At 44.4% G+C, this 23,330-nt stretch overlaps 2 protein-coding genes across 3 annotated transcripts in view; one reads left to right on the top strand and one right to left on the bottom strand.

Annotated features, from left to right (window-relative positions):
* Positions 1-16,143, top strand: LOC149371737 (COX assembly mitochondrial protein homolog). Of its 2 annotated transcripts, XM_089566024.1 has the most exons (5): positions 1-294; positions 613-717; positions 1,445-1,535; positions 3,730-3,878; positions 14,903-16,143. In XM_089566024.1, the coding sequence occupies exons 1-4, from the start codon at positions 225-227 to the stop codon at positions 3,875-3,877; spliced, it is 414 nt and encodes a 137-aa protein (XP_089422150.1). In that variant the 5' UTR covers positions 1-224; the 3' UTR covers position 3,878; positions 14,903-16,143. The 2 variants fall into 2 exon arrangements, with proteins under 2 accessions (XP_089422150.1, XP_089422149.1); XM_089566023.1 differs by lacking the exon at positions 14,903-16,143 and having other exon boundaries at positions 2-294; positions 3,730-4,006.
* The window catches only part of LOC149371738 (uncharacterized), a 15,785-nt gene continuing 5,148 nt past the window's right edge, over positions 12,694-23,330 (bottom strand). Inside the window, exons 3-6 of the mRNA XM_089566026.1 lie at positions 16,830-16,937; positions 16,246-16,390; positions 15,295-15,332; positions 12,694-12,826 (exon numbers count right to left, since the gene is read on the bottom strand). Coding sequence (XP_089422152.1) covers positions 15,296-15,332; positions 16,246-16,390; positions 16,830-16,935 — 288 coding nt within the window. The 5' untranslated portion in view covers positions 16,936-16,937 and the 3' untranslated portion in view covers positions 12,694-12,826; position 15,295. The remainder of the gene's footprint in view (positions 12,827-15,294; positions 15,333-16,245; positions 16,391-16,829; positions 16,938-23,330) is intronic.

A 23,330-nucleotide genomic window follows, 5' to 3' on the forward strand; every position in this document is an offset into this window, starting at 1 on the left:
TGAGAAGGTAGTTTTCACGCTGGTTTTACTAGTTTTTACTATGGTGTTTTCACATGGAGGTGTACGGATTTCGAAAGTCGCGTTAATTCTACTATGCTTTCGTTTTGGAGATAAGTTTTTGCATGTGTAGGCTGTTGCGTACTTTCCGTTGTAGCAGAAACCTTTTGCTTTGGTTCGTGAAGGGCAATAAGTCTCTGTGTCGCGGTCAAGTGCACCAGTTTTAAATGTCGCCGGAACAGCGCGTACACCCTTCGGTACTGCCGGATGGTTTCTCCGGAGGACCTCATGGCTTGGGTAAGTACCGTTTGTTCTGTCATGCCATCTCAAAGGTTGCATTTGCATGTCGTCGTTGTTCATTCTTTATGGGGATATTTCCCGAAGCGACTCTGGCTATGAGGGACGCCGTAGTGAAGGGCTCCGTAAATTCCGACCACCTGGGGTTCTTTAACGTGCACTGACATCGCACAGTACGCGGACCTCTAGCATTTCGCCTGCATCGAAATATGACCGCCGCGCCCGGGGTCTAACCCGTGTCGTTTGGGCTAGCAGCCGAGCACACATAACCACTGGGCCACCGCGGCGACTTGTATGATGTCGTTGTGTATTCTCCAGGCGACCCAAATGACAGACGGCTGAGGAGAGTTGAAAAGGAAGTCCTCATTCCGCAGAAGATGAGAGACAAGGCGAGAGACGAGAAGTGTGCGGACCTAGTGGCAAGTACGCACCGCATCACATCGCATCGCAAAATAAAAGAGGACTCGTCACTGTTGTAGCCTCAAAAAAGAACAGCGTTCAGGCTGGCAGGGTTGTGTTCACGTGCTAACAGAAGCGGCACAAAAGATGGGACGATAAGATAATGAAACATAGCGTTGTTTCACTGTGTTCGCTCAAAGCAACCTGGGTTCACTTGCAGAACTCATCCATTTTGTAAATGATTTCTATTTCAGTACTCTTTGGCCAGTTTAATTTTTTTGTGATCTCACTGGACTTGGAGTTCAGTACGATTTGGTATCATTCTTTGCAAATTAGTTTTATGACTTATTGACCAAACCAGATATGTATACGTTATCGCCTCGTTGGCAGCACATCATGTGCTGGATATCACGGTATAAATGGTCTTTATTCACGAATACTGCAACCTCCTCTTAGAGGTTTGTTACAACCCAGCAAACCAAAAACCTCTCAGAGACGTCTAACTAGACGTCTCTGAGAGGCTTTTGGTTTTCTGGGAAATACAGAATTCATTGCAGTTTTCTAGTTCAGCTTTTTAGGAATGGTGCATACTGCACATTTTAGACGTAATTTTTTTGGAGGGGAGGGGGGGGGATAGTTGGTTAATGACTGTGAAATAAGTCTGTGCTTATGTTCAGACGACAGAGGAGAAAATAAATGACAAGGCTGATTCTTTTGTCCCTTATGTTTAAAATCATGTTTTTTTTTTCAGAGTTTGGCGACTGCTGCAAAAAAGAAGGATTGATGTTACCATTCTTTTGCCGAAAAGAAAATGATGCAATGAAAGCATGCTTAAAAAAGTGGTGAGTTTGTGCTTTCACTTGTTTGTCAAACTGTTTCAAGGCATTCACCTTCTGGCCCATGAGAATGCTGTCCATGTGGCACTCAGGGCTGGTGCTTTCACGAATGTGTCATGTTCAATATGTTCATATGTACAGATAGGCCTTTGAGTAGACGCTGTTGCAGGATAGGGAGGCACAGTAGAGATACTGCCATCATCGCTTTGCACCGGGGAAAAACGAGAATCCTGGGAGTTTTTCTTTTTTTTTGAGGTGAGGTAGGGGCCTATTCCTTAAGATTTTCTACTCTAATTTTCAACTTCGCTCTCGATGGATTCAACCGGCACCGTTCATTTCTCACCGTCGGGATCATCAACAAAAGGTCACAGTGCCTCATTGTAACACAGTGACATGTGCGCAATCCTATTTTCCGCTAACCTCTAAAGAATGGAATTCCCTACCCGCATCATTAACTAGCATCACTGATACAATTCAATTTAGAAGAATACTTACCACTCTGATTACATAATGATCGCTTTTGTATTTTATTGTAGTGTTGTGTTCTCCACCTACTAATATTGTTCTTAAACTACTTTATTAATCTGTTCCGAGTTAATTTTGCTCATTTCTTTTTATTTTGCCGCAGTTGTTCTATAGTTTTGTATGAATTGTGCTTTGTTTACTTTTTTCTTGTTATCAACTGCCCTTCCCCTCTGAAATGTACTCTGTACCCTGAGGGTATCAGAAATAAATGAATAAATAAATTGAGTGCAGATGGCAATCTTTGGTTGCGTGCACTTTCCTTGTGATGATGCGCGCAAGATGCTAGTAAACATGAATTAGCACGTGAAATTGGCCTACGCCAGGTGAATAATTTATAATTGACTTTTTTTTTTTTTTATGAGGCTATATTTTTTTACTTGGGCAGCCAAATGCTGGCTATGACGTTAAGTTTGGGTAATGTGAGGCACGCACAAAACAGCGATATTTTAGCTGCCTCTTGATGGTTGTCCTGGCTCCTGGGGTAGGCTGCTGGCCTAAGAGTAGTAATGAATTAAAATGATGCGACATTGTATATATTGGTGGCTTCTTACGCCTCACCTGACGTAAACCAAACCTTGATATCATAGCCATGTTTTGTATGATGATGAGAGAAACATGACGACAGACATAATTTTCCAGGTACAGGCAAATTCCATGTGGTGATCCATGTATACTGTTGTCTTCTGCACCATTCCAAAGAAGAAAACGTGCAACAAAAAAAATTGTGATGTGCATATTTTTTTAATGACTGAATCCACTTTTAACAGTAATGCATTTTATTTTTTTCTGGTAGTAACATAATCCAATAAAGCTCAGTGGCTACGGCGCTCGGCTGCTGACCCGAAAGACGCGGGTTCGATCCCGGCCGCGGCGGCTGAATTTCTTGAAGGCGAAATTCTAGAGGCCCGTGTGCTGTGCGATGTCAGTGCACGTTAAAGAACCCCAGGTGGTCGAAATCTCCGGAGCCCTTCACTACGGCTTCCCTCATAGCCTGAGTTGCTTTGGGACATTAAACCCCAATAAACCAAACCAAACCAAACCATAATCCAATAAATGCCACTGTGTTGATCATGCAGGTTAGTGCTTTGCATCACAGGAAAGGGCCTCTTGACTGCAAGGCATATTGCCATTGTATTTAGTCTCCACATGTTTTTTTTAGAAATTAAATAAACTTAGGCTTGGGAAACTTTTGGAACACGGAGGGTATATGCACGTTGTCGATGTTAACAAACTAAATGTGTCATTAGGTTGGTCTTCAGTATCGTATCACCATGCAGAGATTGATGCAGTGTACTAGGCAGCATAGCTTTGTAAAGTGCTCATTAATTTCCTGGTACCACAAGCAAGCACAGTACTTATTTTGACTGCACACCATTGCTCTCAATATGGTTTTTATGTTCAGTTGCCTCTGGTCGAACAACTGAATATACAGTGGAAACGCTATTGTGTTGTGTAGTGCGAACAGGGAGCGTATTCTGTCATAAGTGCTTTTGTGTCGTTGAGATATAGAAACAACACAAGAAATTGGATAAGGATGGGTGCAGGCGAGATAAATTTATTGGAGTGGTTTCTTTTTCTCACTCCAATACATCCGTGCCCACCATGAGCTTAGCAAATGCTGAATGGCAGAAAAGTTGTTGCCGAAATAAGGCTCTCTTATTGTGTGTGTGCCCAGGTATGAAGACCCTGAATTTCAACGGACATGCAAGGAAGAGTACCTAGATGAAAGGAGTAAGTTTCGGGAAACTGGCGTGTGGCGCAAGAAGGACAAACGTGCCGAGATTAGGGACAAATCATTCGAGGATCAAAAGGTGCCCGAGTAAGGTGCGGAAAGTGTTCCATTCTGTTAAACCCTGTGAGGGATATCTTTTCAGGTGCTGCGGGGATGAGTGACTGCGGCATGGCTCAGTCATAGTTTTTGCCAAAACATGAATAAAATGAGTTGATGAGTAGTACTTGTGTACCTTTTTCCACAGAAGAAGTTTGTTGTTCACAACACGTAGAGTTGGAAGCAAAAGTGCTGTGTGTCGTATGTCTTTCATTCCTGCCAAAAGGCACTGTAAAAGAGGCTGAAGTTAGCCAACTGACAAAAGTGATCACCTGCTTGCATGTCTTGACAGCAGACACAGTCAGGATGCAGTTTAACTGGATCTCATGTGGTGTACACCACTATTGCACTGAACTGTATACGCTGGGAGTCATTCCAGAATCGAACGAAAAATAAGTTTAGAAAACATTGCATTTTTTGTGACTAGACAAACACTTCTGTGGTTTCAAATTAAGAATTAATTACTTTGGTTTTGTGTCCTAAACTCGTAGTGCAGCTTCTACTCATGAAAATTTCTAGGTGAGGAATATGAAGAAAGAAGGAAAGAAAAATAGATCACATTATTTTTGCACAGATATCGTGGTAAGTACTTTCCTTCTTAACATCTCTACAGCCTGAAAGAAAGGTTTGAGCATAGCGTTTTCATTCAAAACAGCTGCAGGCAACATTGCTGATTTCTGCTCTTGCAACCACCTTTCATATAGCTGACTAGCCAAGGAAGGGAAGAGGGAAATTTTGGAAGGTAGAGTATAAGTGACATGTAGTTGTAGTTGCAAGGGCGTCCGCAGAATTTTTTGCAGGGGGGGGCCCCATTGGTTGTTGGCGCCGGAGGGGGGGGGGGGGGGGTATGTTCGTAGCAAAAAGGCACTATTTGCGGAGTAAATTTATTTATTTATATATAAATAAAAAATAATTGAAATACACACATGAAATAAAAATTACAAACAGCAAATTAAAGCGTGGCTAGGAGAGATACATTGGAGTTTATCAACGAAGAAACAATTAAAATTAATAGAGAGTTTTAGTATAGCGTACGTAGACATACGCAAAGGCATAGCGTACGCTATAAAATAGCGTCAGTTGTACTGCGCATGCGCCAAACGCTATTTCAAACCGATGGCTTACGTACGTTCACGTTACGTACGCTATTTTTCGAATTTAGCGTGCGTGCTCTTGCGTACGCCAGGAAAAATAGCGTTGTCAACATGGCGGCGCCCAAGTCCCCGCTTCGGAGAGAAAATGTCATGTTATTGGGTTTTTAGGCATATTCACTGCCCTTAAATGGAGCGTATGATATTCGCTTTGCCTCCTCTCGCCGACAGCTGAACGACTGAGAGATAAACTTGCCCTATTTTGGATTCTGTGTAGCGATTCCGCCGTTCCTAACCCTAACAAAACACCGCCGACTGTGGATTGGCTTGATTTGGATTTTTATGCCAGGGTAGCCATAGCCTCGCCAAAAGTAGCCGTTTCGGCTGTAGGGCAGTAGGGGTCCGAGAGAATGCTAGTACGTACCATGACGTTCTTAAAAAACCTTGCTCCTTCGGTTACCTAAAAAATTTAAAAAAAAAGCTAGGCCCTGCGCCGACTGCGCAGTGCGCGACTCATCGGGGACGCCATGCAACCGGCTATCTACGTGATACGACTTGGATCAGCTTGGCCGATGCCTTGGCTAAGCGCGAAAAATACGGCACAAAATGTTTTTACATTTTAACACCAGATGGCGCCACCGCGGCCTTAGCTATCTTTGCGTTTGGGCGGTTGTACGGTAACCTAAAAGTCCTCTTGCGACTTCCACAGTAACCTCCCGCTAAATGCTTGCGTATAGCGTACGTAAGCGCTCATACGCTATACTAAAACTCTCTAATAAAAAATGGAAAAAGATACTGTCACTTCGTGGAGAAAAGTGCTCAGTCTTGCTGCATACGGGTTCTCGACTCACCTGGATTGATGACCAGCACACAGCACAATATCGTCACAAACACGCAACTACTGTCACTCAGTCAGTCTTCCTTGAACAGCAACTGTAGACGCCTCGGATTTTTCTGGGCGAATTGCGTGATTACACGGGTGATAAATTCATTTCTGTACTTCATTACACGCTCTCGGTGCACACTCATCACACACATTGATTGGAAAAACGGTTGAACGGGTACGTTGAAAACAAAAGATGACTATATATACAACGAAAACTTATTTACAAGATAAATGCACGCTCGCAGCTTCATACACCTCGCTCCATCTTGCTCGCGCATCCGCACAGCCGAGCAACGGCACACACACTGCTCGCCGCTCGTCGTTTTCTCGTCCGCTGTCTTGGTTGTTCTCAGCTTCGTTGACAACCGGCCACTAAAACACCGAAGCACAAACACAGAGGCGCGCACACGTGCAAGGGTTTACGGTTTACTTCCGCGCGACTTCCAAGGGGAAGGGACACTCGCCACTCCGGTCGGAAAATTTGTTTTGTGTGTTTTTATGGTGTTCAGTGCCCCAAAACGACTCAGGCTATGAGGGACAAAGTAGTACAGAGTTCCGGATAATGTCGACCACCTGGGTCTCTTTACCATGCACTGACATCGTACAGTACACGGGCGCTGTTGTGATTTGAGGCCCAGCCAGAGGTGACAGGCGAGCCAGGCAGGCGCCATCGGGCTGCGTTGACCAAAGGCGCTGGTTTTCAGAGAAGACGCAAGGAACGCTGGTGTGGGGGCGCCTCTGGAGACTGCGTCGCCGTGAACAAAAGGAGCTAATCCCCTTTGCCGAAGATTCTGAATGCGGCGCTTCTACCGAACTGCGCTCTCCCGCGGATCGGAGGAGACAGCGAGCGGCGGCGGCGCCAACTCTTCGCCCGCTTGCCCCTGAGCAGTCCGACAAAGCGGGGGTGGACACGGCTGATTTGTCCTTCCCTCCTGAAGATGCCCTGTGCACTGTCTGCCTCCGTGTCGCTATCTCTCTACCCAACTGAAAAAACGACCTCGGCCCTTTGTTGGGCCAAAGTCGGTAGCCGGCCTGGCCGACCTTGGCCCTAGCTTGGCAAACTAGGTGGGGCCGAGGTCGGGATTGGTGATTGGCCTCACACCGGCCGACCTTTGGCTGCCAACATAGGGCCGAGGCCGTATGCCGACGTTGCCGGCGCCAACCAGCGCCCTGCTAGATTGTGAATCAATGACAAATCGTGGTTACCTTATCTATATATGACGTTTGAAAACTAAATTTTGGCCATGAGGAATCCGACCTGTATGCACAGGCATCTTGAGGAGACACAAACAATGAAGACGAACTTGCAGCAATTATTAATGGGTTCCTTTATGCAGACATCAGTATACAAGCAGTTCCACTTGCTGTAAACGCACGCGTACTGTGCAATCTTACAAAATACTGAAAAACACCAAACACATTTCAGCCACATATCTTTTATTAATATTCTATTCACAATCACTTTCAACAGGAATGCTACCGGATGACTGGAAGGTGGGGAGGGTCATTCCGGTCAACAAATCAGGTGTAAAGGACACTCCATTGAATTATCGCCCCATCTTCTTAACCAGTGTGCCTTGGAAAATCATGGAACATGTCATATATCTATTCCCATGTCGTAAACCTCCTAGATTCTAACAACTTTCTTCATCCGGCTCAGCACGGGTTTCGTAGGCGACTTTCCTGCGATACCCAATTGACAATCTTCACTTTCGACCTGCTTGCTAGCCTCGACAGTAACATACAGACCGAAGCATTAATTATTTTTAGATTTCGCGAAGGCTTTTGACAAGGTACCACACCAATGCCTATCACTGAAACTAGCCTTTTTTAAATTTGCACCCTAATATTCTAGACTGAATTAAATAATTCCTAGCTAACCGTTCTGTTTGTTTCTATTAACAATCACAACTCAGGCACTCGTCATAACATCCGGTGTTCCGCAGGGATCTGTGCTCGGCCCGCTTTTATTCCCAATATATATTAACAATCTGGCGCCACAAGTATCGTGTAAAATTTGCATATTCGCCGATGACTGTGTAATTTATTGTACTGTTACTAACATTTCTGAACAAGTGGCTCTTCAAAATGAGCTCAACCGCATCCATGAATGGTGTGACCTCTGGATAATGACACTAAACGCTAAAAAATGCAAACTCGTCTCATTTCAGCGTCAACGCAACCCCCTTGTTTTTTCCTATACAGTTACCAACTCATCTATAGAAAGCATCCAATCATTCAAGTACCTCGGTGTAACACTCTGTACCGATCTTTCTTGGCGAATACACATTACCACAATCATATCATCTGCCAATAGATCTCTAGGATTCCTAAACCATTATCTTCGTCATGCACCGCAGCAAGAGAAACTTCTAGCTTACAAAACCCTTATTAGACCTAAACTCGTGTACGCCAGTCCCATCTGGAATCCACACCGAATATACCTAACAAATGCACTCGAATCAGTTCAAAACCGCGCCGTTCGCTTCGTTCATTCTGCTTATTCATATACAATCAGCGTTTCATCTCTAAAGAATACTTCCGGTCTCGAAAGCCTTGAAGCTCGCCGTCGCGTCGCCTGCATGTGTTTGCTCCACAAGTTTTTCCATAGCACTCAGAATCAAACACCTTACATTTCTCATCCGACCAGCATATCTCACCGCACCGTCCACCCATTTCAGATCGCCCGGCCTCCATCGCGTACTGCTACTTTTTCAGTTCTTTTTCCCCGCACCATTGTTGACTAGAATGCCCTCCCCGCTGATGTTGCCGCCATCACGTGCCCACCTTCATTCTTATCCGCTGTAACCATTTGTATCATACTTCAAAGATTGCTGAATATGATTGTTTATGATTGCCGCATATTTATGGTTGTTGAATACATTAAGCCACCCCTTATGTAATACTCCCTGAAGGGGGTCTTTAAAGTGAAGAAAGTCAAGTGAAGTCTTATTCTTCTGTGCCCATTGCCTCCCTTGCTCGAGTCGGCTGGCGCCTCTGGCTGCGGCCACCCTCCCGATCCTGCGCGCCAATCAGCCAGCGCTTTATAACAGCGCTGCTATTCTTCAGGGTTGCTTGTTCAGGGTAGTGTGCTCTCAGGCAGGCTACAATAAAAGAAGAGAGCAAAAACAAATGCCACCACTTCAAAAAGGCTGAAACCAGCTCAGCAGTGATATTCCAACCAAATAATCCAGTGCTTTGTAGTCCAGACTCGGATATAAAAGTAGTCAGCACTATATTCTATAACAATAGCAATATTCACTTTGAACCCAAAATAACATGCGGCAATGAGGGCAAAATGCAATAAACTAGAATATCTGTCCTTTGTACATAGCATCCTATATGATATATTTGCGGGGAGTATTCAATGTCTTCCCAACAGTATTATAAATGTTTTAGCTAAAATCAGGGCCTTATATACTGAAAAATTTGGCCTTATGTGTACCATTATAAATAGCACTAAACAACTGCAAGCAGTACTAGAAATTCAATATTTTTACAATTGCATGAAACTTGAAGTAGTATACAGTAGCAATTGTTTTAACAAGTTGCTTTAATGAGGCAATTTAAGCCAACAATAAAATAGCTACACTACCGCCAACATGCATATTTACCCTTAAATACAGACAAATCATTTAAAACCTGCATTTCATTACGTCCACGTCACAGCAGTGCGAAAATTAAGAATGAATACGAAATTTTTTCATGATAAAGTAGACTAAATAGAATAGAATCTCGAAGCACTCAAAATTTTTTTTCCTGGGAAAACATTGCGGGGTTTAATGTCCCAGAAGCAACAGATGGACAATGAGGGACACCTGAGTGGAGGGCTCCAGGAATTTCCACCACCTGGGACAAATGTATTGCACTGAAGAATATATGGCTGATAAAATGACCAGCATGTTTAGCACAGCATGACAATTCTTCACCAGTGTGCTGAAGAATTTCCGGCTCCATTACTTGGAGCCGAATGCCACATGTCCAATGCACGCAATAAGCCTCTCTGAAGGCCAAAATGAACGTACTCACCACTGCCGAGTTGTTCAAACGGCACGCTTTGTCGAGTGGACACTAGAGCATACTGTGTCTTAGGAAGGTCAGTGAAGTGCGGCCTAAGAATGTCAAGCAGTGAATTAACTGCCACTCTCCTGATATGATACTTCACAGCCCAAGCCCTCAACTGGCTCCTTATCCCCTCTGGACACTCGGCATTGTCGGCAACATCAACCAAGTCATGTTCATAAGGCTCCACGGGACCAGCGTTTTGACCGTGCAAGTCACTTCCAACTGACTCAGCTTGATCTGCACTTGAACACTGTGCCTCAGCTGCCACGACAGAGGATTCAAAAGTATTCACTGCTGCATATGCTTGTCCTATCGTTTCCAACAATTCTATCTATCGTTTCCAACAAATCTATCGTTTCCAACAATTGCTAAACGTGATGGATTGTCAGATTGGAAATGGAAGAATGTCTCAAAGCATGCTGCCGCCTCTGCGTCTTCTGAGACTTGCTGCAAACACCGTACGCTGCCCGCCTCCGCCAGATAAAGCTCTCGGCGACGTTTCGCCCTCAAGAACCGCTCCATGATGAGGTCTTACCTTCCAACGTTTAGACCAGGTGGTGTTTTCATGGTGAGAGGCCAAGACACGGCACTGCAGGAACAACCAATGCTTCGAATCCAAACGAAGCACTTTGCCAGCTACGCCGCTACGAGAGCATGTGTGTGAAAAGCGTGGGAAGAGCATCGCGTCGCAGATTCAGTCGTTGTGACTGACACCGCGCTTTCGTAGATGTGCTGTCAAAAATATGTCGCAAGGAACAAAAAATAAAATAAATGTGTTGTTTTATTCATTTTTTTTTCAAATTATGCAAGTTAAAATTTACATTGCTTCATACGTCTAGATAAAAAAACAATTGCTTGACAATTTCAATAAAGCATCGAAACCGAAACTTTTGAGTTTCGGTTTCGTTTGGTGTCAGAATTACGGGACTTTCCTTTTATCTCTCGATGAAACTGCACTCGTCCGACAATTATTTAAATGCTCAGCATTCAAACGAAATTGATGCCGCAGCATTGCACCTGTATATTGCTTGCACATTGCATTTCACCGATTGATAAATTAGGCTCAACATGCATGAAGTCATGCGCGCAGTGTATTCGTAAAAAAAAAATATTGGGATAATATGAAACGTACGTCGATCGAGCGTTTCGTCCGCAATTTCCACGCGCCTACTGCGCGTGCGTGTGGCATATACGTCACCGGCCAAGCCAGTGGGTAGCCAACCATGGCCCTACGATGGTCCCCGTGCGGTTGCCCGAGCGTTGGATGCCGGCTAATTCCCTATCATTTGCCGGTAGTTGGCTGAACGTTTTTGGCCAACTATTAACCAGCCCAATTGGCAGCCAACTACGGCCCGACTAGGGGCCGTCATTGGTTGGCCGAGGATACCGGCTGCCGAGCACTGTCCAATTGCTTACCGATGGTCGGCCGTCGGCCAATTTCACTTGGGTAGAGATCAAAGAAACAGACACCCATCTCAAGACGGCTCGAAACACATGCTCGCCGGTGCCGCTGTATGTCTGCAACAGGTCGCCCTTCAACAGAGCTAACGACGGCGTGGTTTGAAAACGGCGTAAAGACGCGTGCCCGGACGCGGCATTTCGCAGATGTGACCCAAAGCGTGGAAGCGGGGCTGCTTTTACCCTTTTGGCTGAGCGCACCACCGCCCCTGGCGTGCGGCCATCACTCACGCTTCGAGTGAGTGATTTTCCAGGGGGGTGCAGCCGCCCCCCCTTGCCCCCCCCTCCGGACGCCCATGTGTAGTTGGTCTGCTTCTGATCTCGAGTATGGTTCATAGCAGCACGCTATTTTTTTTAAGTTTCCTGCAGTCCGTACACATGCAGAATTCATTCATGGTTTCTTCATTCATGCCTTCTGTTGTTCTCTTGCATAATAAGCCTCTCAGTTAGTTGGTGTTCTTTGTCAGAGAAAACGACAACATAAATACTCTCTCGCCCCCCCCCCCCCCCCCCCCCCCTCGTACTCCACAACTAAGCACATCCTATGTTTTTGCACAATAATGTGTGCAAACACACATATTATAGGCTTGGAATGCACATGGTAAGAGTTCCACCCATAGACAAATTAGTGGGTGCACCTACGGCGACAAGTACCCAGTTGCTCCTGCTCTGAAGTACTACTGCATTATTCTTATGAAAGAAACTCTTTGCAGCCTTAAAGGGAAGCTGAAAGGATTTTTTTGAACTTGAGGTTACTCAAGAATTTGAATCTTTGATGCTTCTAAGTAAAGCATGTGCTCATTTAAAATGGTGACATAATCACCGATTAAAACCGAAATATCTTCAGACTTCTCCTCACATTGTTAGAAGAGCGCAAGGAAATTCGTAGCGACGTCATTGTTGCCGAAATTTTAAGATATTTTCTGTCTTCGCCTACATGCTACCAGGCATTGTCCGATACCGCCAAACAATGCTTCATGAGCGTCACCTTCGATGGCGCTCGTTTTCTGCCTTGAAGCAACCATTCCTTTACTGGAAACGTAGCGCCGCCTTATGCGAAGTCTTTGTTGCAGCCTCTGTGCGTCGCTATGCACTGCAGAAAAGCCTGAACGCCAATGCTGCTTTACTCGGCGATTATGTCATTACTTCAAATGCTAGTGCAAAAAGATTTTGCATGCTCTACCTACAAGTTTCACACATTCGGCTCCTTTAAACTCATCGAATTCCAGCACCTCTTCAGTTGCCCTTCAATGTGTCAAGTGGATGTGTGCCATTGGCAAGAATGCCTATAAATTCATTGCAGGTTCTGAATCTGGCATGAGTGGCATATTTTATTTCCATCTCAGCTACATTGTATCACATGACTACCTAAAGGCAGACTGAGGCCCTTGCTCTGCGAGTGGTTGGTGCTCCTTCATGCTACCGGGTTGTATAGAGCCACTGGCTGAAAAAAAAGAAAAGAAATCAGCAAAAGAAATTAAGAGATTTGTGGTGACTTTTTTTTTACTATGTAATCATGCTGGCAATTATCAGGGCTGGGCACGGTACTTTAAAATAGTATCTTCGATACTGATACAAGATACCAAACCAAAATTGATTTCCGATACAGATGCTTGATGCTGTTTCATCGCTACTTCAGTACACCTCTGAAGTCGCCAATAGTAATAAAGCTGATAATATTATCTGCTAAGTTGAGAAATTTCTTTGTGGCTTCTGGAATTTTCAGTGTACCTGATATAGCACACTGTATTTGAAAGAGTTTGAACGAATCTGGCTGCACAGATTTCTCCAATTTCTTTGAGCTCCTCTGTTTGGCACAGCTGGTTTCGTTTAAACCTTAGCATTGGAATGAAGTCATGGTGATGTTGCAACAATCAGTTCCGTAAGCACCCTAGCAAAATTTTAGCAGACCTGTCTCTAAGCACTTGACTACAGAGGAATAAACTTGAAACTGTTTCTGATGCTCTTTGTTTGTTACTGCAGTATTTACCGGTTGCCTTTGCCCTGTGCTAAATGTGCAAGCTCTGTACATTGTTTGGGAAAGCCAAACAGTTATTTCCCCATCACCATGCTTAACAGACATTTGAAGTTGAACATTCTTCTTTAAACGCTGGAAAGAAACAACGGAGGTTAAAAGTGCTAAAGATTTTTATTAGGCAATGCATAACTTGCTAATCTCTGCTGTTTAGACTTTTTTTTAACTTAACGGCAGCAAGTAACAGCATTTCCTGAAACCATCAGTCCAAAAGAGCCTCTCAGTGCAACCGTGTTTTAAGCGAAGAAAATGAAAAAAGCCTCTGTATACAGGAGCACACAATCATGCTCTTATGTTGCGTTTAATGAAGGTGGCTTTTAGTATGATAGCATTAAGGTTCCCGTTAAGTGGAGAAACCGCCGTAGTTAATGTGTTGAGAAAATTGGGATTGGTCAAGAGGGTCATAATGTCACAACCACATGCCCTCACGCAGGTATTTCAAACACCCCACAACGATCACAGAGTACAACCGTGACATCACTACAGAATTTCTCACTCATCTACAGGGTCTTGAATTCACTCCACCACTGTTACATGGTGCCTCTGAAGAAAGAAAAGTAATTGCGCTGAAAAGGAAAAATGGTCGAGCTGTAATTCGAACCGGTGCTCCCCGAGTCGGGAGCCGGGTGCGCTACCCCTTGACCACTGAAGGTCTTTTTTTTTCTTTATTGCCTTCAAAGATGTGGGAGTATGATGCAGTACAAGTCAGGTGGTTATTTAAAAAACTACAGCACTCGTAGCTGCCTGAGAACAGTTCAACTTTTTCATTTGTGTTAGATTTAAAAACAGCAATACAAATTCGTCCTCGCAGTCTCTGTCCTTATCACGTCGTGAATTTTTAAACGTTCGTTCAACTTGGATAAAGGAAGGCCTTGTGAGAAATAAAGACAAAAATATTAAATATAATAAAATAAAGGACAGTGTTCGTGTCTGCGAAGTCGGATGCAAAGAGGATTCCAGGTTGCAGAAAGGACCCATTGAAGCAGTCACATCATACTCAATGTCCCCCAAATTTTTTTCCAAAGGGTAAGAGTGAAGCAAAGACATTTCGATTTGAGGACCCTTGAGATGTAGTTCAACTTGGGTATCACTAACACGTCTTGAGAACTACAGCTTGTTGTAGTGTTGCTCCTCGAAATGAAAGAAATGTGTCAGCCAATGCATTTGACCCCATTGACCCGTGTGTGGATGAGTGCACGACCTTTATCGTGCTTACAAAGTAAACAACAAATATTCTGTAAGATTGTGAGCATGAAGGCAAAAAGCTTCCATTTCTATTGGCAGCTGCCTCAGCTTGATACAGTCGTGAAAGGGTGTTGTATCTACCATAACGGTGAGCCTGTCTCCTGTTCCCTTCCGTCACCGAGTGTGCAGAAGTGCTACGTGTATGCCATCCGTCTGCCAAACAATGAACATAAGAAAAAAGGTGACCAACCCGGCCAACCGTATTGACCTCATCTCTTCCGAATTCTTCCCTTTTTTCAGTGCGCTACTGGCTAAGCAAGTGCCGCTGGCCCAAAGTCTGGTTCGCAGCTTCAAGATCAGCATCACACTTCTTTTTTTGACTATTGAGTATCATTAAAGTACAAGATAAACTAAAAGTGTATTTTCGATACCGATACTCCAATATTTTCATTTTTGGCAGGCGCTACCTAAAACCAGTAGAAAAATGTATCATAACATAGTGTCAAAGATGCATGTATCTTTGGTACTGCCCATGCCTGGTAATTATTAAGTACAAATAAAAGTGGATAGAACAGAATGAAAGAAAGAACTAGCTAGGAGATTCGTGTTGCTGTTCACATCTCTAAAAGCTCTGCTGTTGCATCTCTGCACACATTGTATTGCATTCACTGTTCACTCCTGATCACAGTTACCTCAGTGCAGGCGGTTCCAGAGGGACAGTCCAAATGACCTGCAATGCATGGAAAGAGAGATTAGTGGTCACATTGACTCATTAATCTGAAGTTGTACGTTTAACAAAAGGCTGTGTAGTAGGCATAAGCTGGAGAGCCAGTAATTTCAAGCACCTCTCTCTCTCTCGGGTGGCAGTGTTACATTATCCAGCAAAACTTTGTCTCTGGTGGACAACTAATATGATGTAAAGGCAACTAGGGCACTAGAATTTTCTCTGTTCATTGGAAAGATTGTGTATCAACTTGAGCTTCAATACAAGGTAATGTCGAAAAGTTCTGAGACAAGTTTTGTAACATGCCAACAAAGGGCAGCACAAGGCTACACATGCAGTTGAAAGAAGCACTGACCTGCCTAAGTCAGTGCATCCAAAGACATCGTCCTGTGTACATCGAAAACTGTGTATCTTGCCATTCTGACCGTGTGCATTACCATGTCTGTGACCAAGCTCTCCTCACATGTGAGTCCATTGCCGAAAACATCATCATTTCACTTCCACACCCACCCTACTCACCAGATTTAGCTCTTGTAGATGTGACCCTGTTCTCAAAGATGAAGATTCAGCTCAAAGGTTATCTTTCTGACACCACTGCGAAGATCCAGTGTGAATCGCAATAGGTGCTTGATGCACTTCGAAAAGAAGAATTCAAGAACACTTTCCAACTGCAGCTGTAACGCTAAGAGCGCTGTATTGCTATGCAAGGGGATTACTTTGAAGGTGATAGTGTATAAACGCAGATAAATAAAGTGCTTCCTTGCAAACACAGCTATTCTCAGAACTTTTCGATGCCACCTAGTGTTAAGCTGTAGTATTGTTTACGTAAATATGTGCTTATTTTATGGAAAGAGCACCAGGATTGCTCATTTTTCATGACATATGGCAAAATAAATTTTAAAAATTAAGTGCATCATACTTGTCCTTGGTGCCGGCAATCCCGGGCACGGAGCAGCAGGGAATTTCGCAGTTCTTTTGGAAGGAGTGTGGAGCATAACGGTTGTAGAGCCCCCAGATGCTGTTCATGAGCTTGGGGTTGTACTTTGGCAGTGTTGTCTCGACAGCTGCAGAGCACAAAAATGTATTTTGGTAACCGTGCAAACATCTTTTCCTTCGCTTGATATGCATGCATTTAGGAATGGATGTTGCCGTCTTCATGGTGGTTTGCACTGATTGATTTGAAGGCCCTTTTCTTTACGTGTGCATGTGCACATTATAGTTGAAGAAAATACATGTTCAGTTGGTTGATTTGAGGCAAGAGTGCACATTTCACAGATGAGTGCAGTCAAATTGGGGAATTGGATTAGTAGATCTGTTTGTCAGCCGAACTGATGAAGTGTGCTGTTTTGCACTGAACTAACCTGGTGAAGGGACATTCTCACTAGTGATGGGCAAAAAAATAAGAAACTTGAACTGGACCATTACAATGTGCCATCAAAATTACTGCCATATGGGACATACACACAGTATGCCAGATGATGTAGATTCATTGCTGGAACTTACTGCTAGTTGGTGGTTCATAGATGACGCCAACATTTTTTGACTGCTCATCAGTGAGCTTCTTGTGGAGATCCATTGTTGAGTGCATTGTGTATGGAATGGATGCCATGGCTGCAAGCAACAGAAGTTTGCAAAGTTGGTAAAATTGGTAAAATTGGCGCACCTTCCACATTGTACACTAAGTGATGGAACTGTAACCAGATGACAGCTTAACTCCATGCATAAACAGCACGGTATTACTGTGCCTCGCCCTAGACAACATTCCATACCTCTTTCCTGCAAGAAAATAATTATTCTTTAGTCAGTGCTACCATTTACAAGGACATTGTAATTGCATAAACTCCTTGTAAAGGGGTACAGTTTTGCATGAAATAAGATGCATAGGATATTCATGTGCTGGCTGTGTCTCATGCACATGTGTTGCAGTGGCAAATTTATCTTATATATTTCGGGTAAAATACTCTTTTTCTAGAATGGCCCATGTTGTTAGTGCTTTGCTTTACGATGCTTTGCTTTGCGATGCTTTGATTTATGATGCTTTGCTTTGCTGGTCCTCTCCAGCACAACTGGTCAGATTGTGTTTCGTAAACGTTTTGAATTTTGAGAAAACTCGTGCCCACGCTTACACTGTGCTGATGCCTGCCACAGGCAATGGGAATAAGTGTATGTGTAGGAATATGCCCATTAAAATGAAAGCATGAAATGCACTGCAAAATAGCAATCAGTAATACGGCTTATAGATAGAGGCAGCCACACTTGGCTTTTGTTGTTTTTCAAGCAGAGTAAATAATGTCGGCCCCTGTAGGAGAGGAAATGACGTCAGCACGCGCTGCAGATTGTAGTCTGGCCGGAGTGTAGACATATAGCCAGCACTGGCCACTCATGTCGCTGCATTTGCTCTAAGTGCCACTGCATTCAGCTGCTTCAATTTTCGTTCTAAGCAGCGCATTCAACATCTCTCGCTGCACAAGGCTCCTCTGGCTGTGTGAAGCACCGCAATGCTCATTCTCCCATTCTCCATTAATTTTACATCATTGTCAAATCTTTATTTTTCATATATGCGCAGGAACATGAAAGGGCTGCGGGAAAAAATCCGCCCTTTTTCAGCTTGATTGGCCCGCTAAACCAGTCATTTTAACAGCAGCGGGCATATAATATGAATGAAAATTACATGAGATAGCACACATTGCAGGAATGACATACGAACTTACGAACTAGTGCAATGACAAAGGAGAAAGGAAAAAAAAAATTACAATAGGTCAGCAGAAGAGACATTACGGAGCTACATATCACATCAAACAATACACTGAAATTCGCGATAAGGGAGAACATATATATTTATGTCATTCATTAGGTAATTATTTAACACTGAAGGTAGCATATAGCACAGCTATTCTATACTGGAACTGAGGCGAATCGTAGGCATAACCCATTCTTCTGGAGATTGTACCTCAGATATAAATTTTACGGTGAGACGGTATTAGGTGAAATATCTTAATTATTTCAGACTGACAGAAAATATTCCCGGTAGTTGATCCATATGGTTTATTGTAGATGTGCTGGGCGTACTTCTTCTGCAGGAAGTGAATGCGCTGTCAGTTTGAGGAACAGACTGTTCCCCAAACTAAATGACAGTAATTAAAGTTTGAGCAGAAAAGTGTGTTATATAACATAATTTTTATATGTATCGACAGGAGATATCTAATCCTACCTATAATACTAGTTATTTGCGCCATTTTCTTCGTTATATAGAGGATACTATATAGTTCCCAAGTCATATTGAACGAGAATATCACACCAAGGCATTTATGACTGTCGACTATTTCCATCTTATGTGAATTCATTACAATATCGTCGCATACCGTCAGTAATTTGTTTTTCTGCCTGAAGATCATTGCCTTAGTTTTATTTTCATTTATACGCATGGCATTTGATGGCGGCCATCTTTCCAGCATTTTGATAGTGCTATTACACGTTGAAACGAGATGAGAGATATCAGCTTCTGCAAAAAGTATTGTTGTGTCATCTGCGTGTGTTACAAATTTTGCTGCACGGTTAATATTTACGATGTCATTAATGTATAATGTAAAAAGCAAGGGCTGTGATACACTTCCCTGAGGTACACCACAATGCAAAGCTTTCATGTCGGATTTTTTATCATTTATCTGCACTCTTTGTTGCCTGTTTGATTAGTAAGACTTTATTAACATAGAATTACATAGAATTACGGGATAAATTTCCAGGCCGCAAGGGCCACATTTCGATGGAGCGAAAGTGCTAGTGTGCTGTGCGATGTCAGTGCACAGTAAAGGGCCCAAGGTGAGCCCAAGGTTACCGAAAAAAAAAATGAAGAAAGAAAAGAATAGAAACAGCACACAATGTGAAGCTGCCGAAAAGAAAATTTAGATAGGTGTGATATTCCTTGTATCCCTAAGGCAAAGCATAATTTGAAGCATGTGGCAACGAAGTACGAAGTGCCTGCAGTGTGGTTTTTCCTTTACCCCAAAAATCATTGTGCCCCAAGACTGATCACACCAAGTCAAACAGTCTCCAAAAGAAGCATGTGAACAAGTGTGCGGTGGGCGTCATCTATCAGATCCTGCTAATAAAGGTACGTACGGTACTTGCGCAAAGAAGACAGGACACGACGAAGGAACACATGTACAGTTGGTCGACCCTGCTGACGTGCGGTAAATCGCACATTGGATGTATTAATCATCGTGTAGCAGGCGATAATCGCACCTTACAAAACGGCACGGGTTCTCGCATACCACATCATTACAAAGCATGCGGTGAAGAAAAGAAATGTGAAGTGATACTGCAAGAAACAAAGATCTTAAACAGGAGCAAAAGGACATGACAGCTCGCGTGAGCTGGTCGAGGCATTCGTGATAAAAAGACGGGGGAGTAGTGTATGAGCTCCGCCTCTGTTGTGTTTTATATCAGTGAAATACAGTTTTAGATAGAATGTAGTGATACACGTGTTTAGGTGCCCCTTCTTTTTTGGTTTTGCATTCCTCTCGTCGCGCATGCAAGGTCCCTCCGCCCTTATTCGATATTTATTCACTCGCGTCCACTGTGAATGAACCGTTAGAAGTCACGCACGTCTTTTGCGCTTCATCTTTTTATGAAGCCATGCACCGACTACCCCCCCCCCCCCCCCCCTCTTACCGTGTATTACTAGGCCAGTATTAATTACCGTTTTAGCTATATTCTCATGCGTTGCACCGCTAACACTGCTGCGCCAAAAAAGCGGTCTTGTAACTCAAAAAGCCTACTTTTAAAAATTGCAGAACATCTTACGCTAGTCGGAAGTTGCGGTAAAAATGGCGCCTGTCGCTTTGGGACAATTAGAGAGACGCGCCTTGCATCAATAAGCCGCCGTGATGGCTCAGTGGTTACGGTGCTCGGCTGCTGACCCGCAGGTTCGATCCCGGCCGCGGTGGTCGAATTTCGATGGAGGCGAAATTCTACAGGCCCGTGTACTGTGCGATGTCAGTGCACGCTAAAGAACCCCATGTGTTGGAAATTTCCGGAGCCCTTCACCACGGCGTCCCTCATAGCATGAGATCGGACGCTAAACCCCCACAAACCAGCCTCGTACAGCTTACGCTCAACTAAAGGACTGCTCGGCACGCGTGCACAATAAGATACATCACACACCAAATATGCGGTAGCACCCGAACGAACACCGCAATTTCACGCGTTCGCACCACAGCTAGGGCTCCGAGAAGTGCTTCCTCAATGCCATAACACTGCTTCATCAGGAAATACTTTTATTCTACGAATTGTTTTACTCCTGTTGCAAATGCCTGTCCGCAGCGGACGCAAGCCGATTGGTGACCACGTTGCGTCTGGGGCGCGAAAGGGTACGTGTTTTGACGGGTGCGTGGCCTCGACGCAGCTGCGCGGGCCAGCCATTGGTTCAGCGCTGAACCAAGGACACCGGAGAGACGGCCCAGTTTTCCTTATCAGCAGGGCCCGCGTCCATTGCACGTGCGCTGATCATGATCGCCGTGCAAGCCGTAAAACCTCTAACGGCCTTTCCTTCTCCGGGCCGTAGCGCGTGCCGCTGTGACCCCGATAAAAAAATAAGTCCTCGCTGACGTCAGAGCCATCGCGCTCGAAAGCGCCGTCTCATTGTGCGCAGCAGCGATTTGTTCTTTTCGGGACAATGGTATAAACACGCGAGGCTCCAGGGCAGAAAAATCCAGTGTGCAGCCAAGGGTTTGTTTTGCGCCCCGCCTGCAGCCGGGTCAGTTTGTATGATATCTGAAACCTCATTTATCTTTACTGAAGAGTGTCTGCTGTTGTCCGTTGTTCCAGCGGTAGCAAAAGCGGGAACTGTAAAGCTGTACATTTGGAACCAATTTTTTTTTCTTCTCTTGTAGAGCTGCGTGCTCGGACTGACAGTCGATTATTTATTTATTATGTCTATCCCAGGTGGTCGAAACTTCCGGAGCCGTTCACTATACGGGGTCTCCATAGCCTGAGTCGCTTTGGGATGCTAAACCCCCATAAACCATAAATCATGTATTTATTATTTTTTTCGAGAATACTGCCAGCCTTTGAAAAAAGGCCGCTGGCAGGAGTGGAGGTTACATAAATAGCAAATTGAAGGAAAAAAAAACTGACGAGGCAGTAAGGCAGAAGGAAATGCGATAACAGAACACCAACGAACAGCATACTTAAAGCGAGAAAGTATCACGCTAACCAACGATCATAAGCAAAGAGAAAAGAACAAGGTACAGAGAACAAAAGGACAGAGCTAGGCCTTGCATACAAGTGATAGGCCAAATGTACACATTGAAGATTACCACTTTGCAAGCACATGGGCACGAAAGAGGGTGCAATATGTCAAACAGCCAGTGTCATCATGCGCTCCGCCATTTCGAGGTACATTATGGATGCGGATGTGCACGTGTAGAAGCAAGATCAGAAATGTGACCGAGATCACCCTGGCAAGATAAAGAATGGCGACGCCTCGCTTATTGTTACTGCCTTGCAGAGCCTCACTATTTTTCGTAGCGCATTTCACAAAGAAGGAATTGAAAAAAAAAAACCTTTAAGGGTATTAAGTTCATAGTAAACAGCGCTAAGGCACAAGGCCAAAGAAAGGAAGGGAGAAGAAGGACGGGAAGGAAGACGAACACAGCGCTGTGTTCGTCGTCTCCCTTTCTATCTTTGGCGTTGTGCCTTTGCGCGGTTTACGGTGGACTTAATTCGAGAATACCAACTATAGTAGGATACAACTTAAAAAAACAGCAGCTACATCGGACCGTTGTCCGCGGCGTCTTGTATTACTCCGCTGCCCAATCGCAACAGTAAACGAAATCAGCTTTTTAATGATTGGCTATGTGAAACAATCCACGTATCAAAATTCTAGAGCTTATAATTTTTTTTTTTGTGATAAGCTTCTTGACTAGGTAACAAGAAACGTTTAAGCAGCTGACTACTTTTTCGTCGTGGAGGAATTCTGTGCGCGGAGGCTGAATGTGGGCGGAGCTTCACTGCAGACTTAAGTTGTACCCGACTACTCTTCTTAAAAGTACAACGCATTAGCTATCCCTACCATGCAGGTGCTTTTTCACTTTCTCCTAGGTCCGGCCTACACTTCCATACGCCAGGTGCTTCAGGGAAGCCCGCCATTAATTTTTTGAAATAGGGTTTTTAAGGTAAAGAGAAGCTTTTCGTGGCATTGTTATACCAGTACTAGCGGACGCCAAAAAACATGCGAATCATGTTTACTAAATTCTGATAATCACCTTTTTAAACACAGCTGATAGAGTCCCGATTGCAATCTGAGATTTATAACCGGGCATTAGTAATTGCCATATCAATTTATAGAATTTCGAAAACGCGATTACCCTCGCCGCTGTGGCTCGCGCTATTTCTCGTGCCATTCCAAGACCGCGCGCCTGCGGGCTGCGCGAAGCGACGTCAATCAAATCGTGGCACTCTGTGACGCATTGACCACGTGACAGTCGCTGCCCTCGTCCGTGCTGCTGTGCTCCCCGCCCTCGGCCACTTCGCTGCTCCAGGGCGTCAACAGATGAGCACATCGCCTAGTTTTTCCGGCGAATTCGAGTTCTGGCTAGTTTCTCCTAGTTTTTGCGGCGAGCGGATCTGCTTCGCTCGCCTGATGTTTGGACTGAAGGAAATTTCTTCATAAGCGACAGTAAAAACTGCCATCCAAAATTTTAGTGCAGGCAGAATCTCGTCCGCGGCGGCGAAGATTGCGAGGAAAATTACGTTGATCTGGACACCGGCGCAGGCCGCCGCCCCGGCAGCGAGGCGGCTGACGAGCTCGCTCGAGGTTTATACCTCTGGGCTCGTGAGGAACCCCTTCGGGCAAGGAAGCGGTGAACGCATGGAAAAATATGGGGAAATTACTCAACATTACAGATTGGAACGTAAGCTGTACCCCCACCAGACCCGTCGTTAAATAATACGCAGGCAGTCGCGTGGAGACGATTCCAAACATACACGATCCCACACCCGGTC

This window comes from Amblyomma mixtum, chromosome 1, assembly GCF_055824585.1.
Source record: "Amblyomma mixtum isolate Tamu chromosome 1, ASM5582458v1, whole genome shotgun sequence".
In the NCBI taxonomy this organism is placed as follows: Eukaryota; Metazoa; Arthropoda; class Arachnida; order Ixodida; family Ixodidae; genus Amblyomma; species Amblyomma mixtum.